Source organism: Mchenga conophoros, linkage group LG13, assembly GCF_057382185.1.
Source record: "Mchenga conophoros isolate Kocher_MC1m ecotype Shallow Benthic linkage group LG13, M_conophoros_male_GT1.1, whole genome shotgun sequence".
Lineage (NCBI taxonomy): Eukaryota > Metazoa > Chordata > Actinopteri > Cichliformes > Cichlidae > Mchenga > Mchenga conophoros.
The window spans coordinates 27,562,179-27,586,200 of record NC_140538.1 but is presented as its reverse complement, the minus strand read 5'-3'; the positions used below and the strand labels follow the sequence as shown (position 1 = coordinate 27,586,200).

The window sequence follows — 24,022 nt, the reverse complement described above, 5'->3', positions numbered from 1 at the left end:
GTCTAAAGAAACTAAAGGGTTTGATGAGGTAGTGCTGTGCTGTGGCATTTGTCTGTCTTTTAATTTTTCATTTTTTTCCAGCTCTCAGCGTCAACACCAAAATTCTCTCTTTAGTTAGTTTCACTGAATCAATAGCAGTAATGGTTCCCGACACCCAGGCACAACGTCCAGGATCGATATCCAAATCGATCTTTGACTTTTACCCTTTTCACATGAACATGTGCACACAGCTGGAAGACAGAAAAAAGGGGAAAAAAGCACTCCTTCCTCATCAAACATTTATGCACGGATGCCTCTAGAGGTAGCAACCATGCGAGTGACTTTTCAAAGATCAGGAAAGTAGAGCGGGTTTCTTTTTCATGATGAATCTGTGACAGCCTAATTCTTGCCATCTCTCTTTCTTCCGTTGCTGAATTATGCATGTATTTCTAAGTATGGCCTTTTTTTGCAGACTGGATCCTTGTTGTTTAAAGTGCACTATAGATCTCATCAGTTCTTTGATATGCTTTGAATTATGATAGACAGAAATGAGAAATGGTGTAGTTACATTCCATGCTTACTGGTGTCTTTGTTCGTTAATATTAAATGATAAACTTGGATCTCTTAATAATGGTGATCGCCCTGGGTAATCGAAAGGTGGCTTTGGGCTGTGTCTTCAGACGTCTGCAGATAAGGTAAAGCCAGCTGTGGTAGTGTGCCAGTGTTTGAGGTTGAGCTTTAACCTTCTGAGGTCTGTTAACCCTAACCTCAAACTCCAACCCTAACCCAAATTTTTTTTGGTGACAAGGAAAAGGTACTTCTATGGAAAGAAAATAAATAGATTTTCATTCATGTCAAGTTAGTGTTTTTCTTTGCTACCTTTTTACCAAGACATTTTTCAAAAAAGAACAAAAATGACATGATAGCATTGGTTATGGTTAAATTTAATGATAAGTTAGTGCTCAGAGGGTTAAAAGTCTTAGTCGGTCCAACTAATGTTTCTAGTGTTATATGCTGAACCATTAATCGCCTGTGGACAGTTACATTGTCATTCAATGTTGACAGAGTGGTGATGAGTCAAAAATGAGTGATTAAATATTTTTCTGCTAAAAAAGGTAAACAACAGCAAAAATAATAAAGAAAAACAAAAGAAAACAACAACAACATTATCATGTTAAACATTTAAATTGGCCCAGAATATCGACAGGTAAACTCCACGTCTGAATCCTAAAGATACCGGACCTACAGTGACAGCATGGAGAAGTGGTGCAAACTATAAGATCTGTCCGTGAGTGACTGCGTGTCACCACTTCCTGCTTTTTTTTTCTTCTTCCCCAGCTGACCAATCAAAAGTCAGTCAAGTAATATCTCTTTTGTTGACGAAGTGAGCAGTCATTGCAACCCTACACATTTGCCTCCTTAATTTTTGAGATTTCGTCAGAGCGTAAATTCCAGCCTGACCAGGCAAACGCGTAATTCGATCATGATTAGTGTGTCCCCAGTGGCACAGTTCTGGATTTTTAAGGCTGTCAGGGATTTCCTGCTCCTGGTCACACGTGTCTGTATCTAAAATAAGCACTCCTGGAAGTTAATACTTATGCAACTGTTGGAGCTTTCAGGAAAAAAAAGCACGATGAAGCTGACACGTTTTCTCCAGATGTCTTCATTAGAATCCCGATGAATGTGGTGCTGGAGCTCTGACCTTTCAAGGCTTTTCTTCATAAAAACACATGAAGTTGTGCCAAAAACCTCAGTTCGACTGAACTCTGACCTCGAAATGCTGAAATAACTTTTCTAAGATGACAAGTTAGTGTTCTTCACATCAAAATTTTATGAATAATGGCAGTGTAGTGGAATAATAAATAAGCAGAGAATCAAGAGGAGTGGATATGTTTCTTATGCGGCATTTTAAAGACTCCAAAACGATCTTGGGAAAAAGTTATTTTTGGAACAGCGGCATGATAATGTGCATCATAAATATTCTGAATGTATATATTTCCCTGATAATGTGACTTATTATGGAGTTTAGCTACCTTCTGTACTCCTCCTGTTGAATTACTCCAGCAGGAACTCTGCCTTAGCTTTTAAATCCAGTGGAATTAATTTTTTGTACCTCAAACAATAAGAATTCCTTCCAGTTCGAACTTAGTGACTTCAGCACTCCATTGTTTGTCCAGAAATACTCAACTCAGTACGTTTATTTCATCCCCTTCCTTCAAACAATAGCCTTTTGCTTGAGGCTATTGTTTGAGGGGAGAAGATATTCTACTTAGAGAGACAGTAACCAGGCCTGTGCCGTGTTTTATTAGATCTATCAATTATTGATGCCATGTGGAACGTTGTTTGATTCTCCAGGAAAGTGTCTGGTGCTTGTTAAAGTTTTTATTTCTTTTCCAGAGAGGTTACTTTCAGATGTGGATGCTTTCTAGCACGACCACAGCCTCGCCCTACTAATGAGCTCTCTCTCGGAAAAGGAAAAAGAAATATTAGACCTTCTCTTATAGACCCTGGAGCAGCTGATGTGGATATTTGACCTATTTGAATTAGAATCACTGTCATTTTGCTTTATGAACTAATTTAGTTGCGGTGGTTTTATTATTATTTTTTATTGGTTTTGTGACGTTTAAAAAGTCTGGAAAAAGATTCTGAAAGAACGAAATGTCGTTAACGGTGGAATCAGTCCTCTGTCATTCCCATTGGGAGGAATTTTGCTGTGAAAGACAGATTTCCTATGTAGTGTGTCATTTACTTTACACTTAAAATAAGAAAAGTCAACACATTTTGCTCATTTGCAGTGTATTGTTTGTATTATATTAGGGTCCTGTGTTATTGTAGGGTCTTCACCTTACAATATAAAGCACCTAAACGCGAGGTTGTTGTGGTTTGGCGCTATATTGATAAAACTGAATTGAATTGTAATATATCATTGTTTTCAGCTCTATTAGAATAGCTTTGGATGATTCATAGTTCAAAAATATATAAATATGAAAAGAAATCATGTGATATAACTAAACACGCCCCGTTCAGTTTTCTTCTTCTTAGTACCGTGTGTTTGTTGGTGAAACTGAATCATTCTGAATCTGTTTGTGCGATCTGTATACTATCCCCACACTGCCACGTCCCCACTTCTCTGCATCAGGAATGTTTACCTCAAGGTGAAATGGAGAAAGTGGTGACGATGTTGTAAGAGAGCAGCCATTTTTTTTACACTGTAAGTTATATAAAAATATATATAGGACTAACAGACCTTAAGAAAAAAAGAAGAAGACAAGTAGAGGACAAGAAGCAGCTGATCTGTCAGCAAAAAAATGAGAAACTTAAAGCATTTATTGAAACCTTCTCTATCATCTGTGGGATGAAAGAGATGACATCCAAGAAGGATGGAAGTCATTTCTAATGAATGGTTAGAATATGGTTTAAAAGAAAAGATGAAGCCTGTACTTTTTTAGTTAAATAACATGGAAAGTATTTTGTGTACTTTGCATGTTATTTAAGTCCTGAATCTCCTCATTTGAAATATAAACCATGTTTGATATGATCATCCACCACTGGAGCAGTATATATATATATGAGAGAAAATAACGAAAAGCCTGTAAATAACAGATTTTAGCCTTGTATGAAAATAACATGCTGACCTTTGTTTCTCAGTATATGCACGGAACGCCAGGGCTAACCCTTAGGCGCACCTTGGCTGTGATGTAAAAAGCTTCTTATCTTTATAGGTAATGGCGTTTTTATTTTTTTATTAGGTCCAAAGAAAGCTAAACATATGGCACACCACCCAAGATTAAAGCAGTCAAAGATTTAAAGTCCAGAAAAAGTAGTTGGTGGGAGTTTATTGTTCATTGTTATTCTTTATGAGGTCAGTATCAGATGCTGTTTGAGCATCAGTCGCTTTCAGCTCTAATCACTGGTGGCTGAAAGTGAAGAAGCCAAAGAGATAACACAGCAGGCCTTCATCGTGTGGATAGTCTTTATCTTTGCTCGCTGGTGACTCGAAATTACAGTGCAGTGGGTCTGGGTAGCATCTAAAGCAGCAGACACGCCCTTCCTCCCTCTCTGTGATCACTAACTGTATTTCCCTGTTATTCTGCCACACTTCTTTTATAAACAAGCACACACATAGAAACAGGCTTTCCTGGAACACATTTTATGAGTCATAGATTCCCTTGGGCTGTTAAGATCATTGTGGAAAGAAATAAAAGCTTATGCACTCAGCTAAAATGGCCTAACATAATTGTTTTGTATCGCTAACAACTATTAGAAAGCTATACTGTATTTCTACTTTAGGCTGGCATGAAGGGTTTAAAGAGAGCGCGCTCAGACTCGGTGTTGTGCTTTATGCTTCCATGGTGAAGGAAACCGGTTTAACATATTTAATATAATCTGAAATATTCGTTTTGAACTTTGAGTTTTCTTTATCTTTGGCTTCCATGTTAGCCTAACGTGTTTGTGCACAAGTATTGAGACAAAAATATTGTTTAGTTTACTAAAATGTTGGGAAAATATGAATTTCTGGGACAATACTGAGAACTGATTGAGTACCAGTAGTGTGTTAATTGACTGAATGACTTTAGACTGTGAAATGGCCAGTCTAAGCACACAGCCAAGATTTAAGGAGAAAACTGCAAACTGTTTACACTCCACCTCTCACGTTAGTGGGAGAGTGACAGATAAATTCTGTTTGGAGTGTCACTGTAAGTGGCTTCTTGACAAGCTGGTTATTATAAGGGTTTTTTTGTGTGTGTGATAAACAAGCCAAACCTTCAAACACATATGATTACTTTGGCTGTATAAACGCAGAAATAAAAAACATTTCTATAATAATTATTTTGAAATAGGAAGGTTCATCTTATTACCCACACTGTCGCCACAGCAGAAAGAAGCATTTGATTTGGCACAGATTTAACATCAGATACCTTTCCTGATGCAACCCTGCCATTTACCAAGAACTGGGAGGAGCTCTAGGAGTAAATTAACTTGTGACCCGCTGCGGGTGGGTTTGGGTATCCTCTTTGTACCGAACCAGGGAGCATTTGCAAACAAGGCAAACAGGTTAACTATGAATCCACCAAAAGCATTTATTATGATAGTTGTGTATAATGTCGCTTTGGTTGCTTTTTATTCTTGGGATGTCTTTGTTTTAAATAATCCTGAGGTGGTTTAATTTATTAAAGACACATTGCAAAGCTTGTGTAATTAATTCTTGTAATTTGTGATTATAGAACCAAAGCGTATTCAAATTACAACCTATAAGTATATAATTGAATCTTTAATATGACACTGACCAACCTTTCAAGTGGATACAAGTAGGGCTGGGCCATATTATACCGTTCACGGTAATACCGGTATAATGTTAGGCAACGATAGGAAAATGAAATATCGCGATAGAATGGGATACATGCATGCGCAGTGCCTTTGTTTTCATACGCACATGGCCGATTGTTGAGTGAAACAGATGAACCAGAATTGGTTTGTAAAAATGGTGCAACTTCAGTGATGTGGAACTGGTTTGGTGTTTGTCCGTCAGATACACAACAAAGCACATTTTTTTGCAGAACATGCAAGCGGCCGTCGTTATTTGTCGGACTAAGATGCTCTTAAATCTGGGAGTAATCTGGGTCCTAAACTCCGTATGCTCCAGGTCAAACAACACTGCAGCGTCACTTAGAGTTAAAAACTGTCTAAATTCTTTCATCTTTAATAAAACGATCAGCATTGCTGCTTTACCAGGTGTAACTATAAAGTTTAACTTCCAGGCATCCATGAAAACAAAAGTTATTACATTTAACGGAGTTAGAAGTTCGCAGGAAGCTAGCGGAAGTTAGCTCGCTAGTTTCGCTAGTTACCTAAGCATGATATAGCATGTTCTGACTGAGAGATTTCTGAAAAAAATCAAACGTACAGCTCTGCTATCAATTCCAACATAAATGAAGACAGGAAACTAAACAGCAGTGACGTTTGTAGGGTTACTGAAGTTGGACTAGCTGGTATATAATGATGTGCTACGTGCTCGCTAGCGACACAGCTATGTTAGCATAACATAACAGTGAAGCTGGAGGACGAACACTAACACTTTTCCACTTATAAAAGTTAACGTGAAGGTTCTTCATGGTTAGAGACAAATGCAATCGCATGGCAGGATACTGTAAACGGACCAAACTTCAGTCAGGAGAACAACTGAGATAATCCATCCACAATACGAGGTTAGTTATTAATATACTGCAACAACATGGGAATAGAGCAGCTGCAGAGAATTCAACATTAATGAATCAATGTTACAGAAGTGGAGGAAGCAAGAAGAATGAGTTTAATAAAGTTTGATTTATCTGACTGCTAATGTGCCTTATAATCCCGTGCACCTTATGGGCCGAAAAATACGTACTGCACACTGCAGTTTAATGTTGCAAAGCACCTATTTTTAACTTCAGTGGATATTATACATGGTTATGCTCAGGATATGTCAGCCCATTTCTACTGGAAATGCCTTTTGGTTAAACTTTCAGCAAGGAATTTGCATTTGCACTGTTACATTTTTATAAAGCTTTAATGTACATAAAAACCAGCTTCTTGTTTAAGTGAAAATAAATGGAAGGTTGTCTTTTTGCGCTATTAATGTTGTGGAGTTGTATTTTGTCTCGCATCAATTATATCGTCGGTTATATCGTTATCGCAAATTTTCAAATATATATCATGATAAATATTTTTGGCCATATCGCCCTGCTCTAGATACAAGTATGAATCACACACTTGACACAATGCTGAATCACACAGCTCTTTCATTTGTGTTTTCTTGGGAAAATTACAGTTCATTCAAGGTTATTGTTTGTCACTTCTCAATAAAGAGGTATTCAAGTGGCATCCAGTAGCTGCATAGATCACATTGTTCAAGGGAGTTTACTGTATGTGTTGAGTAACACATGGCAGAGGTGTGAGTGGGAGAGCTCACACTATTTAGATCGTAGCAGAGCTCTGTCAGATTTCTACTCTGACACCTTCTGCGGCACCTGAGAGTTATACAGCAAAAAGCTTTTTTCAGGGCAATTAAAATGTCCTTGATTTTTTTTTTCCTCTTTACAGTGAAGACTAAATCATTTATTAAAGGAAATGGAAAGCTAATATGGTTCATACGGTATAAGGTCCATGCTGTAGTCTGCATTGCATGCAGAGATTTTACACATGTTACAGGCCTTCGATGGGGTCTGTTTTTAAACTGTTTTTTTTTAACAGAAAAGCAGAGACAGGAGACATCAGTTGCGTTCGGTCTGCAGGCTCTTCCTCGTCTGATTTATTAACAGAGTTTAACAACGTCCTTTTCTTTTCATTTAGACACACACATTTCGCTTTTAACAACACAAACATTCAATTAGGTCCATAGCTCAAACCTTTTTGGTTACCTTGCACTCTCACAAGAATAAACTTACAAAATAATCATTGTATATGAACGTCCTTATTTACAATAAATCTGTAACCAATTTTGCTGCTGTTCAGCATCAAAAACATTTCTGTGCAGCACCACTAACACTGCAATTAACCCGCTTATGTCACCTTTATACTTTTCTTATACTTTAACAGATTCAAACAATATATTACATTTGTAACCAATAAACAAAAATATTCTTCCATTGTTCACAAACAGTTCACAATCATCCACAAACAGTATACATCAGACTATTTACATTTGACACATAAGAACTGGGTAGGTCCTATTCAACTGTAACTTCCAATAATGTCAGGATAAAAGAAGTGTCTAAGAGCTCCATCTGTCACAAAATAAAACAGGTAATAAGACCAGCTGCCTATTTAGACTACGAGTGAAATGGCGGCTGCCATTACAAATGGCGGTTGCCATTACAAATGGCGGTATAGTTAGCTTTCTCTCAATCGGTGAAAACACACTCTCTCACAACATTTGCGGTCTTTAAACTAAGACAGAAAAAGGTTTCTTGCCTTTATATGTACATTGCGGTGTGCAAACTTGAACTACTGACCTGTTTTTTTAACAGAAAAGCAGAGACAGGAGACATCAGTTGCGTTCGGTCTGCAGGCTCTTCCTCGTCTGAGGCAGAGACGCGTTGCAACGGCCTATCGCACTCACCACTATCTCCCCCTTGTGGCAATGCCACGCAATTACATTGTCCATAACGCTAAATGAAAAGTGCAATACCACCATAAAATCAGGTCTTTTACATCAAAAACAATTCACAAGAAAATTACAATTGTGACCATACACTTGTGGGCGTCACACACACACCTACGTCTGAGTGTTTGCTGTGCAGTCACACTCAGCAGACTGTATTCTTCAACCTAGGTGTGTGTGCTGTTGAATGGTATTGTTACTGTGCGCTATGCTCTCAGGCAGTGGGGAAAAGACTTTCCAACCACATGGTGGTTGCCCTGAGTGCTGTAATTTCCTGTTTTCTAATGACATTTGATCTAGACAAATCCCAGCTGATTATAATGTCGATTCACACTAAAATGGGTGGATGTGTGTACATTTGCATCAATACTCTAATAGCAGTTTACGTATCCCTAACTAAGGTTGCAGAAGTCACCCTCATCATCTCATCTTTCCCCCCCCACAAATACAATAAAATATGCTTTCTCCAGAATATTTTCATAGCAGTGATGAAATTATTCAATTATTCAGTCATCCTCTGTATTGGATTGTTTCTATTTAGGGTCAAGGTGGGCTGGAATTTATCCAGAAGAAAATAGAGTTTAATGACAGCTTAAGATCAAATAACAACTAAACAGAAACAAACATCATAGTGCCAGTGAATGCTTTCTAAATGAAAAAGATAATCAGACAAAACTTTCAGAAATATAAAAGTAGAGCTCTTAGTCAAGCTTTTGTTCTCAGTGCAAGTCATCGTGAAAATCCAGTGCAGATAAATCAATGAAATAAAATTACATTTTTTAAGAGATGAAGAGGAAAAGCCACTCAGGATCTAATCTTCATTTATTTTAAAGGTCAGTGTACAGGTGGGACACCAGACACATCTGATTAAAAAACATATGTTTTAGATTTTTCTCCAAAATAAGGTTTTTAAAAGCTTCTAAAAGCGTCATCCACGAATGTCCAAACTTTAAGGGACAAGAGAGGCAAAACCCCCCTGAAATAAGTCCAGTTGTTCTTCATTATGAATGTCATCATATCAGAAATTACGATTCTCAAGACCTGAAAAAAAAAGATTCTCCCATGTATGTAAATATAAACTCTTTCATAAAAAATATTTGAAATAACTGACATGGGTAAGCTGAAGTTTAAAATGTGAACGTGTTGTTTTAGTGTGTGTTGACGACGCACACTTAAATGTTAGGATGGTTGTTTAGTAACCTGTGAACGTTACTAATTTGTTATATAAGCGTAAACATTTATATAACACCAACCATTGCAAGCGTTTAAGCCTACTGAGCATAGCTGACTTCACAACAGCATTGCCGGCTGTCTCCAACACAATTCTGATGTGTTTCAGGATAACAATGCAAAGTACTACCGTAACGACTCTTACTGGCTTTCTTATCAATGAGTTGTGGTTGAAACTACTGTAAATATCTTCCATATGTAGTTTTTCCTGTGCTTGTGGGTGGCCTTCTTTTTCTTTTTCACCACAGAAGAAGAAGAATAGTTGTAGGCATGTGCTGCCCCTGTCAGTTCTGGAAGAACTACCCCGGTACATGTGCTGCCTGTTGTGCCTACAGTACTAAGAAACCAAGTACAGTCTTGTTTTAGGAATTTTGAAATCAAAATGTATTACTGTTCTTGTGGCATCCCCGTTCTTCATACTAGTCTCCATCCCAGGGTGCAAAAGATGCAAAAGACATGGATGGTGCAGATAATGCCTGCATATCTGTCAAATGTCACATCAGCACATAAGATGGCTTATTCCGATGTATCGTGTTTTAGAAATTTGAGATTTCACTCTTGATTTTGCTCCCTCCTATTCTACAGTGTTTTAACTGCAGTCAGTAAGAGAGCTGATACGTCCAGAAGTTTATGTTTGTGTGACAACACTGAGTTGCACGTGAATTTGCCTTTAGCAAATTATCCGTAAATGTAGCTTAAATTTGCACATTTGGGTGAAACCTTGCCTTTAGAGAGAGAAAGAAGAGAGTTCAAGTGGAAACGCAGCACAGTCAAAGCCATTCATAGTGTTGTGCTTGTTTGTACACAAGAATGATGCAAATAAAGTAGCTGTGTGATCTGAAAAGAATTGAAGAGTTCAGATTCTGCATGCGTCATCAATTAATCAATTATGAGCAGCCCGGCGCTGATACAAAACGCCAGTTGAGGCTGACGCGTTTCCTTCCTCTGTACCTGCACTGTACTTCCATACCTTCTCATCTCAAAGGATGAAGGCGTCTCTCTAGAGCCGGCCCACGATCTAATTTAACATTTCAGTGTGGGTTTGCTCTAATTAGTTCCATAATGAGCTTCTTTGATGTGGTGTCATATAAAATACTGAGGGGACACGCCTTTGCGTCATCGGGCCTCCACAGAGCTCCCACGAAGGAGAGTTGTTCGGGAGTGTGACATCGCCTGCAGACTGTTGAAGGATGCGAGGCCAGCCAATCGGCAGATTCCCCTGCTGATTCTCGCTCTGCTTCCACAGATCCCCTCGATCAGTCAAGGGCCTCCATCTAGCAGGGTATTTTTAGTGAGCGGCCTGCTCCCCTGAAAGCCAATAACCTCCTTTTAAGCAGCCTGTCAACACTCGCATACAAGCTGCCAATGCACAACGAGCTTTGCCACAAGGGTTGGAAAAAACAAGGCTTTGACGTGAGAGGCCTCTCTTCTTGCCCACTGATGCACATCTTAACTTTCTGTGGTTATTAATTGGGTCATTTGCTTTGGATAGAAGGAAATGAAACCCTGTTCCTAGGAACTTACGCATGCTGTAGTTCATTTAGGTAATAAGACATATCAAAGTGGAGAATTGATTCTCTTTGAAGAGCATTTGTTTCTGTGAGCTGCGGTTGTTTGCTGCAGCCTTCCTGGTAGTAAAATCTGTCACTGATTTATTCATTCATTTATTTTGCATGGCAAATTAGGTGGTTATAATCTGCAAAAAAGGGATCCATTCCTTCTTATCATTGACTCGTTCATGGTTTGTTGACTCAAATGGGACACGGATGGTTGATTGCGCCCTTGAAAATGTCAATTTTATGAAAGACTAAAGTTCTGGAAAAACCCCGTGAGAATGGCAGGCGACTGTATCTTAGACCAGAGGATTTCAGAAAAAGTACTGATTTGCTACAATGGAGCATCTGCACTGTAAAAGCTTGTTTCTGCATTTCAGTTGTGCAGTTTTTGTATTTTATGGGATTGCAAGAGACAGAATGAGACACCGAGGTTTCGTTGGTAGATCCTACACATCCCTTGTTGCACTTCAGTAGCATCTCTGCCTAGAGCTTCCCTGCATGGTCGATTCCCACGTATTTGCAGCTCTGAGCTTGAAGCACATGGAGGAAAGAAGCTGATAATCAGGTTGACAGAGCTCTTTCAGAGCCTCACAGACTGCTATACAGCTGGATGAGTGGTGTTCCTGACAATTTTCTTTATACTGTACACAAACACACTTGATTATCTTATCTTAGGACTATCTTTCTTATAGTGTTAAGTTTTTTCAATAGTTGTGACCACATAACACCTAATTTGACCACTGCATACTAGTAATAATTTGGATTTTTTTATGTTACCAATCCATTAACAATACAGTGTAAAATGTCTTTTTATTTTAAAACAGCAGTTTCATCATCAAGTCAGCAGACATATTCATATATAAGAATGAATCCTGAATAGAAATTTAAGGGAGACCACCATCTTTGTTCTGCCTCTCCTCCTAAAAAGACCAATCAACAGAGAAACATCAAACGTACTGGCCAATAGTCTTATTCCATTGATGCATGCGCATGGTAAATGTTGATGACTGTTGCATCTGTATTGTGGCTATACTTTATATCATGATAAAGTTATAGGTAAGTGTACTTGGTTTACGGTATCCTAACATAAATTAGCATGCTGATTGTTCAGTGCTGTGAAGGTAAGAAGCAGAGACGCTGTTTGTGCCAGCACTCTGGGGTGAGCGTTAAGGAAGCTGTAATGTTGTGAAACTCTGTGCTTGTGTTGTAAAAGCTTGACTTTTAGATGAAAGTTTAGGAAGTAAGCTATACATGCGGTTTCTTGGTTTCCACTGAACTTAAAGTGAATTACGACTGTTGCCGTAATGTAGCAGGGCAAAGGTAATGTCTTGGTCAGTGATGAGGCCCTCAAACTGATGGTCATTTAGACCTCTGGCTTGGGCAGATAACTGCTCTCATTAAGGGAGTGTTGTTGCAAAACGAAGTGAAAAGTAGACCCTTTTAGTGAATCGTTTTTGACTGACAGTCCATATATTTAGTTGAGGTTTATGTGTATTTGTGTTACAAGCAAAGCTGTAAAGAGTCATACTGTTCCTTGGTTTGTAAGTTGTACCTCCCGTGTTTTTTTTTTTTCTGTGGTAGACCTGTGCGTGTCTGGTATTAGTGCCAGGTGTAACCAAGCAACCGTTGCTTTTTTAAGACTCCTCATCTTCGCTCTCTTCTTTTCAATTACATAGGTTGCAAGCAACAGAGAGAAGATCCTTTTTTTAAATTGCTGTTTTCTTCCCCCCATGCCAGTCTGGTTGTAGAAAGTCAGAGCCTATTGGGGATGGCAACTGTTGAGAAGGATGAGGCAGGAAATAACAGACAGCTGAGCCACGAGCTTGGCCAAACTTAGTATTCAGTAGGCCTTAATGAAAATAATAACACTGCGGCTGAAAATGAGGCCAAGAGAAAACATCACAGGGATTACTGGGAGTGTAAAGAGTGGGCTGTGAAGGAGGAAACTCATGTGGTGACCATGTGTTCCCAGCAGATCACCATGGGGGTCTAACTGGACCGGCCTTGACGTAATTTCCCCACAGTTGCAGTTTAAACAGCCTGCTTTTATATGGAGCTGTGCTGGTTAATTCTAGCCAAAGAATGCGTGTGTGTCTGTGTGTGTGTGTGTGTGTGTGTGTGTACGGGCATGTTTCAGGTGACGATCCCCAAGATTCTGTAGAAGACTGAAGGCCGTGACCTTTGCTACAACAGCAGAGCTTCATGTTACCGTTTTAACAAATCCATAAGTACCAATGCAAGAGCGGTGTGGCCACAGTCAATATATATATTACATGCTGATGACATTCCTGCTAGTATACTGTAAGTCTTTGTCAGCATGATTTAGAGTGAGTTAGCCTCCCCTCTGATTAACCACTTCCTGTGAGTAGAGATCACCACACTTTACCCTTCAATTTCTGCAAAACGATACACCTTGCAGCTTTTGGTAGAGAAATGCAAGCATTTTATTTTAGTTTTATTTTTTAGTGCAGCCGCCCTTTTTATTTATTTAGGTCAGCATCACTTCAGTGGAAACACGCACTCACCAAAAAACATCTGGTGGGGTCTAGTCATGCCGATACTTTTGCTTTTGTCTTGCTTGTGCAGTCTGAGTTTGTTTTCTGATTGCTGTATCCTGTTTTATTCACTCCAGTTCAGTGTTATTTCTAATAGTGTCGTTTCACTTCAGTAGTAAAGCAAAGAGTTTGCAGTATTATTAAGACAAACCCAGTGATTTTTTTTGAAGATACACTGTGTAGAAAAGACAAAAAAGCATGAAGAAACATCTAAAAGAGCTAGGAGGTTCATGAAGGTCAGCTTTGTGCTTCTTCCATTTTGGGTAAGGGTATAAGAAGAGCACAAACACTATAAAAAAGCCCAAACAATGTGACATGAATTAGGGAACGTCCATTAGCAGTCTGGCCCCAGTTTTTCAGCATCTCATAGAGAGCAAGTGTCCAAATTTGTAATGTTTCACATAAGTTTGTAGAAGTGCTTTCATTACTTTACATGTCAGTGATTTCAATTTAATTTATTTAGGAATGTCATTGTGTCAACAGTGAAAGGACGAAGACGTCAACAGTTCTGTAGTTTGGGCGGTAATTTGTCTTGTCTCTTCACTTTTCAGATGTCAGCGTGACACCACATTTCCTATCAGCATGCCCAGCCAGAGTGCTTTGCATGGTATTTGTTCAATTCAAAGATTGGTTATTTGCAATCTGCAAATATCTTGTCACAAGATACTCAGCCTACAGCCAGTGCCCAAAAGAAGTACTGTGATAGTGTCCTACTTTAAAGAAGAAGCGATAGGCCTCAAGTTTTTAGATTTCATATCGAAATGAAAAGGAAAATGAGGGTACACCCGGTCATACTGAAAGTCCCCTTTCTGTTTTTTTTTTTTTTATCTGTACCACTCGAGTGCAAACGGCGTTCATGTGATGAAGTAGAGAAGATTTAGCCCAATCTTTTGTCATGGCTCCAACGCAGTTTTGCTCCATTATCACTTATATCACTCAACAGTTTTAGCTGTTGACAAACCTATGAAAAAGTAAAACACTGTTAAACAGTGATTTCCACTTAAAACCCAGGCAGAGTCTCTTAGTTCCCCACGCTGTCTGAAAAGTAGGCCATCGACTGAGAAAACAGAGGCATGGGCAAAAAACACAGAGGAGGTGGAGAGAACTAAGCTAGTGAAAGCACCAGTGGAAGAAGAGGTGGTGTACATGGAGGAGAGGCTGGGGATGGAGTGGGTTTATTTTTACCTCTTTGCCTGTATAGCCCCACGTTCTAATTAACTGCAAATTAACTTTTGATACAAGGAGGGCGGACGGCAGAGTGCCGAGGCTACAGATATAGACTCAGTTTGTCCTCCCTTTCCTTTTACTATTAGCCCACTTTCTCTCCAGGGCTCGGGCCTCCGAGGAACTACCGGTCCTCCTCTGAGCTGTCCTTGCAAGGCAGACATCTGTTCCCCAGAACCACCACACATCTCTGCTGCACATCAGAGTGCTCTAGAAAACCTCTGGATGGATATCTACATGACCGAGCGCTTGTTGCTGGTTGATCTAGGACTTATATTTCCCAAATAAGATGCCTTCAAATTCCTTTATAAATCAGGTGGCGGTACCTTTGTATTGCCTTATTACCATGGTGACCCCTACGTGCAAAGTCCTCACTCAGAAAGATTTTTAGAGAGATTAAATTCACCGCCGATGCATTCTCTTTGTTACTGAGTGTCTGAGCGATATGAGTGTGAACACAGGAAACCTTTGAAATTGCAGTAAGTGCAGCTAACAGTGGTCCTGTGAGAAACAACCAATGGAAAGAGCCAAAAATATCAGCACGTATCATCAAGAGCTGTCATGTTACTGCATGACGCCGTCACCTAAGGGCACTGAGATCTGAACTTGAGAAAAAGGTTTTAATCCTCACGGCAGCCTTAAGATGGTAAGCTGGCAAATAATTTGAACCTTTCTGTTCGTCTGCGGCTGTCTCTGCCTTGCTCTCTTTTTCTCTTCCTCCATCCATGTGACTAATGACAAGGTCCACTGCTCATGTCCTTATATAGACCTATGCTCTGTCTGATCTAGCTGAGGCCAGGATGATGGTGCACATACACACACACTTAGTAAGTTCTGAGACATTTAGGTGCCCTTGGAAATGTCATCAGGGATACGCGTTTGATCCAGTAATTAGTCAGTTAGTACTTTGCAAGTGTATTGCTTGCTTAAATATTCAGGAAATCATACCATTTCTGGAGTGAACTATTTGCTTGCATTGCGTTATTGGTTTTGTTTCTCAAAGTTTGAGCCCAGTCACACAAGCCCAAGAGACTGGTCGATGTCTGCCTGGCAACCACTGGTCTCTAGGGAAAAATAATTATTTCTGACCGCTTGCTGCGGTTGTTAGCAATTGCTGTGAAATTGATTACTAACTCCCAGTCATGCAGGCCTAAGCACCAGTTAGTGACCCCGTGGTGACCACGGTTGCTACGAAAAAATGTGTATTCCCCCACTGGTTGGTGGTTTGCGGAGGTTGCTGGGAGTCTCAAGGTGAAATTGGTTATTAACAGGTATACAGTGGTGCATCAAAAACCTTCCTGTGGTTGCTGAGGTCGCCCGATAAGATGCCAGCTTGTTTGCTTGAGACTGATGGCCTTCAGTGTAAAAATTGGTAAAGAATAACTTTGCTTTGAAGGTGAACATTCTCTGTTTCACTGCTGCTCTGAGGTCAGTTAGTAAAGGTTTGCAGACAAGTCTGCATCTTCCATGCAAACGAAGGGTGATCGCATCAATCTGTCATGAACCACAACTTGTATGGAGGTCCAGCACCTTTTTTGGTTGATCTTGCAGCCACTCACCAACTGGTGTTGGTAATACAGAGGTTGCAATACAGAGGTTGCTAGGGGTTGCTGACAGGTCTCTAAGCCTATGTGACTGATGGCTTAGATGAGGAAGTTAATGTCTCTCTTACGATGGCTGTGTAAAATAGCTAAACAAGTTAGTTAGCTTAGCTTGGAACCTGTAAGCAAGTCTTCAGTGCCTTTCTGGAAGCGGTTTGCCAAGTTGAAGACTCGTATGTTCAATTCAGTTATTTTAAAGCATTATTTGAATGAAACTTAGCCTCACTGTTCCCTGGGAACCTTCATGTCACAAGTCTACTCCTACCATCATCTTTGCTGTTGCAGAATTCTCTTTCAGGAATCTTTCAGTGTCGTGTTTCTCATATAATGTGTCTGCAATAGCTAGACTAAGTTTAGCTATTTGCTATCAATACCTCTGCAGTCCTGTTTATACAAAGGTTGTTAATTTGTGGTTTTCTGACGGCTTCTTGGCAGGTAACAGTCAGAGTTACAGTGAAGTTGCCGGGAAATCTTCACGTTAGCCGAAGATGTTGTTTATCTAAGTACTGGATGAATGGGATAAACTGTTAGGCTGAAAATATTTACCTCGCACCCCACAAAGTGACTCGTTCACACAGTTGTATCTATATCAATTAAACAAACACTGTTAGAGACTAGCTAGCCTTAATGCTAAGCGGAAGATCTTCTAAACTATAGTAGCCTTTTTGTTGAACTATTATCTAAAACAAAAAGATGTCACTGTGCTGCTGTTTTGGGAAGTTGGCATTGGTGTGTCTTGATTTTTAGTAAGAACAAAGTTAAGAGAAGCTGTATTATTTTATTTTTTTTCGCCCGGTAACAGCATGTAGATATGATTTCAGTTATTCACATATAAACCTCTCTCCGAGCCCTCATGCCATCCAAGCTCACATCACCTACTTCTGTAATATGTTAGGGCTTTGTTACAGATACCAACGGAGCCATCAGATCTCTTGTGTATTCTTATTATAGACTGGTCTTGTTAGGAAAAACTCCTCAACATCACACACACACACACACACACACACACACACACACACACACACAGCCGTTCATCAGACCTAGTTATCGACATAGGGAGATCTCTCCATAAATGGTAGACTGCCCAGGGCCCTGTTTCTGTTTCCACTGCACAAACCAAATGAAGTCCAGGTCTGCGAATAGCCTTTTAAAGTGGAAGACAGAGAGAATGACAGATAGAGGCAGAGCAAAGGGAGGTGAGAAAAAGAAGAAGCGCGAGAGGTTTGTCGATGATCTGTCAGGATTTTTGACCCTGAGAGAAAGATGCTGTAAGTAGATTAAAGCAGGGTCCTCTCAGTGCATGCACTACATCTTTTACACATATAATAAATTTGGTGTTGGGGATCTTTCCACGCCTGTAAAAGAAAAACTTTTAGTTTATAGTTAAGACAACAGAAGTAAGCAGTTGATTATTGACACGGATACTCTGGTTTGTTTCAGTGTAACCTTTATGGTGAAAGAGCTGGGGTTTGATTGGATATTAGTAAATCCAAATCAAGTGATAAATCTGCTCATTCAACGTGTGCATCATTGAGTTTAGATATGAAATCTTCGGATTTCATAACATGTACATACTTGAATACAAATATGTAAATATAAAGCATAAGTTAATGTCATTGTGAAATGCGGCATACTCATGATGAGTACTCGACTCATCTTTACCTTATTTTTCATGTGCGATTGTATTGCAGTCATTTCACCTTGTTGGTTGATGTACTACATACATAGTCTGCTTGTGGTTTGTCTGTGACCCGCAACACTGCACTGTCTTTGAAAACATCCTCAGAAGAGCACATTGAGTTTATTTAAACTCAGCTGACCTGTAGTATTTTTTATTTAACTGGGGAAGGAAACGATAAAAAAGGTCAAAGGTTTGGCAAGATGCTTTAGGAAAATGCTGAGCAGGAACCAGATCCAAAACGGAAGGGCTCTTCTCATCTAGTGCACAGACAAGTGAAATGACACCAACTAGTATTATTGTTATTTTGAGATAAAGTATTACGCATTTAGCGTTGGTATTAAAGTATTATGTTGCTAACTCTTTGTCTTTTTTTCTGTTTCCAGCTTGAAAATCTACAGAAGACATGGCTGAGGGAGTTTTACCAGGTAAGAGAAATCAAATATTTGATGCATTTAATCCACTGAGTAACTCGGGCTTAACCGTTGACTGTTGGAAACACCATCAGCATGCCTACAGGTTTCAGAGTGCCCCACATGGCCTAAACCCTCCCGTACAATAATGAGTTAAACTCATAAATAAAACAGACTAGTTCACAAAAGGTCTTTTTCTCCCCTAAAAACACACAAAGTGGATTACAGTATAGCAAAACAGCCGACGCACTGTTACCATCACGTGTGTTTCTATAGCTTCAAGTGCTCTCATGTGACAATCACCATAAACTTTAAGGATAGTCTGGGATTTTTCTCTTAAGCTGAAGCTATAGATCAAGTCAAATGAAGTCATGTGCTTCGCATGGCTGCTGTCTAGAAATCTAGCTTTAATCTGCTTTAACTGATGATACTATTTTATCTTTATCAAAAGTTTTAAATCGTACAGGGTAAAGTTAGTTTAAGCTCTAGGGTTATTTTCACTCTCTAATTGTATTGTTTTTTTTCGCGCTCAGTCATGTTTCATATCTTACCTTTTCATCTACATAGGAACCCCTGACTAACCACAACTCTTTCCACTGGGTTAAGGGAAATGAGGCAGCTAGACCTCTTAGCTGCTGTCTGAAAGAGAGCAGAGAGGGACACATGCAGTTTCGCTGTTACCATAATTCTGCAAACAATCAATGTATTTTACACATCAAAAGGGTAAAAATAATGCTCAAATACATTTTCCAATCTCTTTTTATTAAAGCGCTAAATATATGCTCATACAGGGCAGTAAACTTTCCAGACTTATGATTCAGACGAGCAGTTTTTAGCTTTAGTTAGGCTAGTGCCTCTTTGAAATCTGGGATGGAGTTCTTGTAAAATATCCAGATTTCCAAGTGGAAGAAAGCTAACCTAAGTAAGGTGTTAGGTAGGGTTTTCCACCAGAGTTCTTCTACATGCTGAATGTTGGAACGGATTCCTTAAATGTTGCCAAAAGCAAACACAATAGAAAGATCGGCTCATTTGTGTACAACACAAAAATACAAAGATTGGCTCATCGCTCTGAGAAATGTGATTTCCTGACAGATTGGAGGGACATGTTACAAACATTTCAGTCTCTGTTGGACCAAGCATAATTTGAGAGGGATACAAGATACCTTTGCTATTGAATTTCTTTTGTATATAATTAATCTGTGTGGAAACATCACACAGGATGTTCTCTCATTTGTAGTGCAATGTGTAACATGATTGTGAGCCTTTCTACCAAACCTGCCCTCATAAATATTTTAAAAAAAGCATAAGAATATAGCATCTTTGGAAATATAAATAATAAATAATATTGAAAAATATATATCCTTATACTCGGAGAGAGAAGATTTCACACTTGAGAAAATAAAATGATGGTATCAAGCAATCAAAGTCAGATCTGGTGAAACTTGATTAATGTACAGACACGATGAGACAAAATGAAAGTTAGATAGAAACTAAAGAAGACAAATAACAAAAACAAAAACCCCACCCTGAATCACTTCTAGGAAGAAAGTGAAGAGGATGATACAGAGAATTGAAATAGATCAATTTCCATATTTATCAGCAGGGATGGCCGTAATTGAGCAATTCTTGTAATGTTACTCAACACTGCTTTCAGGCTGAATGGCCCATAATGATTTGTGCTCCGACCACGGGGGTGCTACAGCCATCAATATCTGTAATCTGATGCAGTACCAATGTGTGAGGTGTCCAGCAGGTGAGGCCAAGGATCCTGCCATGCCTGTGTAGAGGTCAATTAAGTGTACAACACAAAATGGACAAAGCTCTGATTGTATAGGTGAGAAAAAGTTTAGTTTTTCCTAATGGGTAGAAGGTGATGTGAGGTTACTCGTCAGTAGGAGCAGTTTTCCAGTCGCCTACAATGACTGCGTGTGAAACAGACGTTCATTTTTCATGAAACCAAATTCCTGCACTGCGAGTTTACTCGTGGATGAATGAACAGCTGTACACTGGTATGATGACTTTGGAAAATGTTCTCTTTGAGCTCTTTGAGGCCTTTGAGTTTTAAGATTTCAAGATTTTCTTTTTACTACTTTTTAAAAAAGTGTTTAGAAAACACTGTCAGCACTTATAAGAGAATATAGGTGTATTGAACAATGCTATTGAAGTAAGTAATCGAACTCAGGCTGCTTCACTTCTTTACACTGATAAGAAGGATCTTTATTCCAGGACGTTGCATTATCTTGTTTGTCTACACCACATTCATAATAGAAGCCTTAACAGGAACTTGGTACATAACCACTGTGACCCCACCCATTTGCTTGAAGACTAGCATTTTTAATGCCTAGATTTTAACACTGTAGTGGTCACTGTTGAGGTTATTTGGAGTTAGAATATAGATGAGGGTGGAGTTAATAGTCAATGCTAATAAACTTTGTAATGCTACAGTCAGTTGCACATTGCGTACTTGTGATCAACTTGTGCAACAACTTGTGATCTTGTGATGAAGTGAAGTAGTTGTTTCGAAGACAGGGGACCGGGTCTGTGACCACTTGCAGTCAGTTTCTGTCTTCAAAGCGTCTTTTGTGTGTTAAGCTGGTGATAAAACGGCATTAAGATGGAAACAGTTTGAGATTTAATGGGGTCAAGCTAACAGTTACACGCAATGTTTTTGTGATAATGGGATGATTAACTGTGATAAATGAGCAAAAATGTAAAATCTGAAATAAAGAGACAAGACAGAACCTCCTACAACTCATAAATTGAGCATTCATAAATTCTGTTGCTGCAGGACGGCTCTGCAGCCTTGCTTGTAAATTGAAACATAACCAAAATATATCCAATTGAGTCAAGTCCCCTGTTGCAAAGAGACGTTTTGTGCTCATTGAGTCAGATTGATTGGAACATGTTCCAGTCATTGACCAATCTGCCTGACTGATTTCAGTCAACCCATGTTCAATTGCGATTGTCTGGAGATGCGGATGCCTGTTATTTTGTGCTATGGTAGCATACAGTTTAAATACTGTAATGTTCTTGGGTGGCCTGGTAGTAAAGTTAACCACATAGCAATGTAGGTTTTTTCTTTGTCACATAATTGTATTTGCTCCAAAAGACAATGACACCACAGATCCAGTTTGAACTAGTTGATGTTATAGCTCAACACAGACTCAGCTAAATTATAAATTTGATACAATTTAAACAAGTGAGAAGTTATAAAAGACAAGAGCTAGTTTTATGTGGCAGGCTTTGGGGACTGACTCGCTTTCAGTCAATCTCTCGCAGTGCTTCTGCTTTGGCTTAGTATTTTAGCCACTGAAGGTTGCTCTTTCTTGCTGCAGGTAGGTGCCATTAACTTCCAACACCAAAACAGTGAAGCTGCTGGCTCTTTGTGTCCGCTTTTATAGCAGAGATGACTTCTATCCCAAAAATGTCATCCTCGGTTTCTGTGCAAAGAACACACACATATGCAGGCAGTATATACTGGATTTCCCTGCAAGGTTCTGCAGTGGAAAGTGGCCTAATGTGATATTTTTTAAGATATTTTTTGCATGCTGATAAATAAATGAAGAGAACTTGATTTTCTGCATGATGGATGGATGTTTTGACTAAGCTCTTTACTATGCTGGTTGGCTCCTTTTGCAAACATTTTCATATATTTAAGCATAAAATGTTACTCAACTCATCAGCTTCTCTTTTGTTTTATTTTCCTTCCACTTTGTGTGTGCGTGTGTGTGTGTGGAAAGAGAAACAGTGTGGATGGGAGTAGCCCTAAAAGTGGTTAGTTCAAACTGAGTCAATAAATGACACTTCAAACATGCGTAAGAAAAACACACACGTCTTATTTACTATTCTTACGAAGCACTGGTTCCTTGCTATAAATATTCCAGACTCACCCAGTGGACACACACCTACACATTCACACGCGCGCACACACACACACACCTACACATTCACACGCACGCACGCACACACACGCACACACACGCACACACACGCGCACACACACACACCTACACATTCACATGCACGCACGCACACGCACGCACACACACGCGCACACACGCACACTTTATTGTTCTCCTTCAAACAAGTATACCGTTTGTTGCATATGCAGAAACTGTTACAAGGACATGGGGGCATGAAAATAATAGCGAGGGTTTGTAACTATGCTTTGCATCGGGCTCCATAAATATGGATCTTATTTCAGTGTATCAGCAGTGCAATGATAGCAGTTGGGGACTTCCTTGTGTACAAGGAAAATCTCATCAAACAGACTGAATGTGATGCAAGAGTAGTAACCAAGAGGCAAAGAATAGTATTCCTGATTAGGTTTACGGGTATATTTGTAAGACCATGTCACCTGAAATCAACAGAAGGACCTTCCTCATGACTTCCATAGCAGAAATAAAAATACCAAAAAACACGAAAACAAAACCAAAGCTATGTTTGGTGTATTGTGCCTTAGCTATTGCAATTCCATTGAAGTTATAGCCCCGATCTAAGATTTTGTAACCCTGTACTGTAGACCAGCGGTCCCCAACCTTTTTTGCGCCACGGACCGGTTCATGCCCGACAATATTTTCACGGACCGGCCTTTAAGGTGTCGTGGATAAATACAACAAAATAAAACTAGTACCGGTACTGAAAAAAAGAAGATTTATTCATAACACACGTGAAAAGACCCAGGAAAATCGAGTAAACGATAAAAACGATAACAAAATAACGCTGAAAACCGATAAAAACCCTGAAAACCATACATTTCACACCTGAGCCTCAACTCTCGCGGCCTGGTACCAAACGACTCACTGACCGGTACCGGTCCGAGGCCCGGAGGTTGGGGACCGCTGCTGTAGACAATAGTCAAAGTCATATCATTTGACGTTGTTTTTTTTCCTACTGCCTCTCTTTTATGGCTATAGTTGTGGTAATAAATAACCAAACTTGGAGCACATCCATTTTTTTATTACTTGTTCAATCGGGATATGAGTCAGATGGCACTAGATCTATCCTGGCTACCATAGGGTGAGATGAGGGGTACATCCGGGGCAGGCCACAGTTTAGGAATGGCATTTCCAACAGAAAATACGATTTGATACTGCTTGTAGTTGCAAGCCACCTCAAATCATTCTCAGATGACTGTATATGTTATGCAGGCTTGTGGCATAAGTTTACCTAAAGCAGTTAACACCGGGACACATTATTATTTATTTCTACAAGAAGCTTCACACAGATTTTTTTTCATCATGGCTTTGAATGTCTGTACTGTGTTGTACTAAGCAAACAGGAAAAAAAAAAATTAAAATAAATATATGCCAGGCAACCAGGATACCAGGCCCTGCTGCTGCAGTGTCATGTTTTTGATAAACAAAATAGAAGCACGAGCATGAAACGTATCCTCAACCCTTCAGACATCTAAAGTAAGAAACAGGACAATGAAAACAATGAAACCAAAACCAAATTGAATAGTTTCAGGCAATTAATTTATGACTTAACCGGCTCTGAACCTGAAAATTATTTTGAATATCTGAGTTCCCTTTTAGTTGATTCACTTGGTACAACACATAAGTAAGGGATATCACACCCCCACGTCTCCTGGCTGAAGAAACCTCTTTATTCACGCCTTCAAGGCGGATGAGCTGCGATGACTTG

General features: G+C 39.4%; 1 protein-coding gene across 3 annotated transcripts in view; it reads left to right on the top strand.

Moving 5' to 3' along the window:
- Positions 1–24,022, top strand: part of inpp5a (inositol polyphosphate-5-phosphatase A) — a 158,963-nt gene that overhangs the window by 24,826 nt on the left and 110,115 nt on the right. For all 3 annotated transcript variants that reach the window (XM_085297577.1, XM_085297576.1, XM_085297578.1), the window contains one exon: positions 18,350–18,391. In XM_085297577.1, coding sequence (XP_085153703.1) covers positions 18,350–18,391 — 42 coding nt within the window. The remainder of the gene's footprint in view (positions 1–18,349; positions 18,392–24,022) is intronic.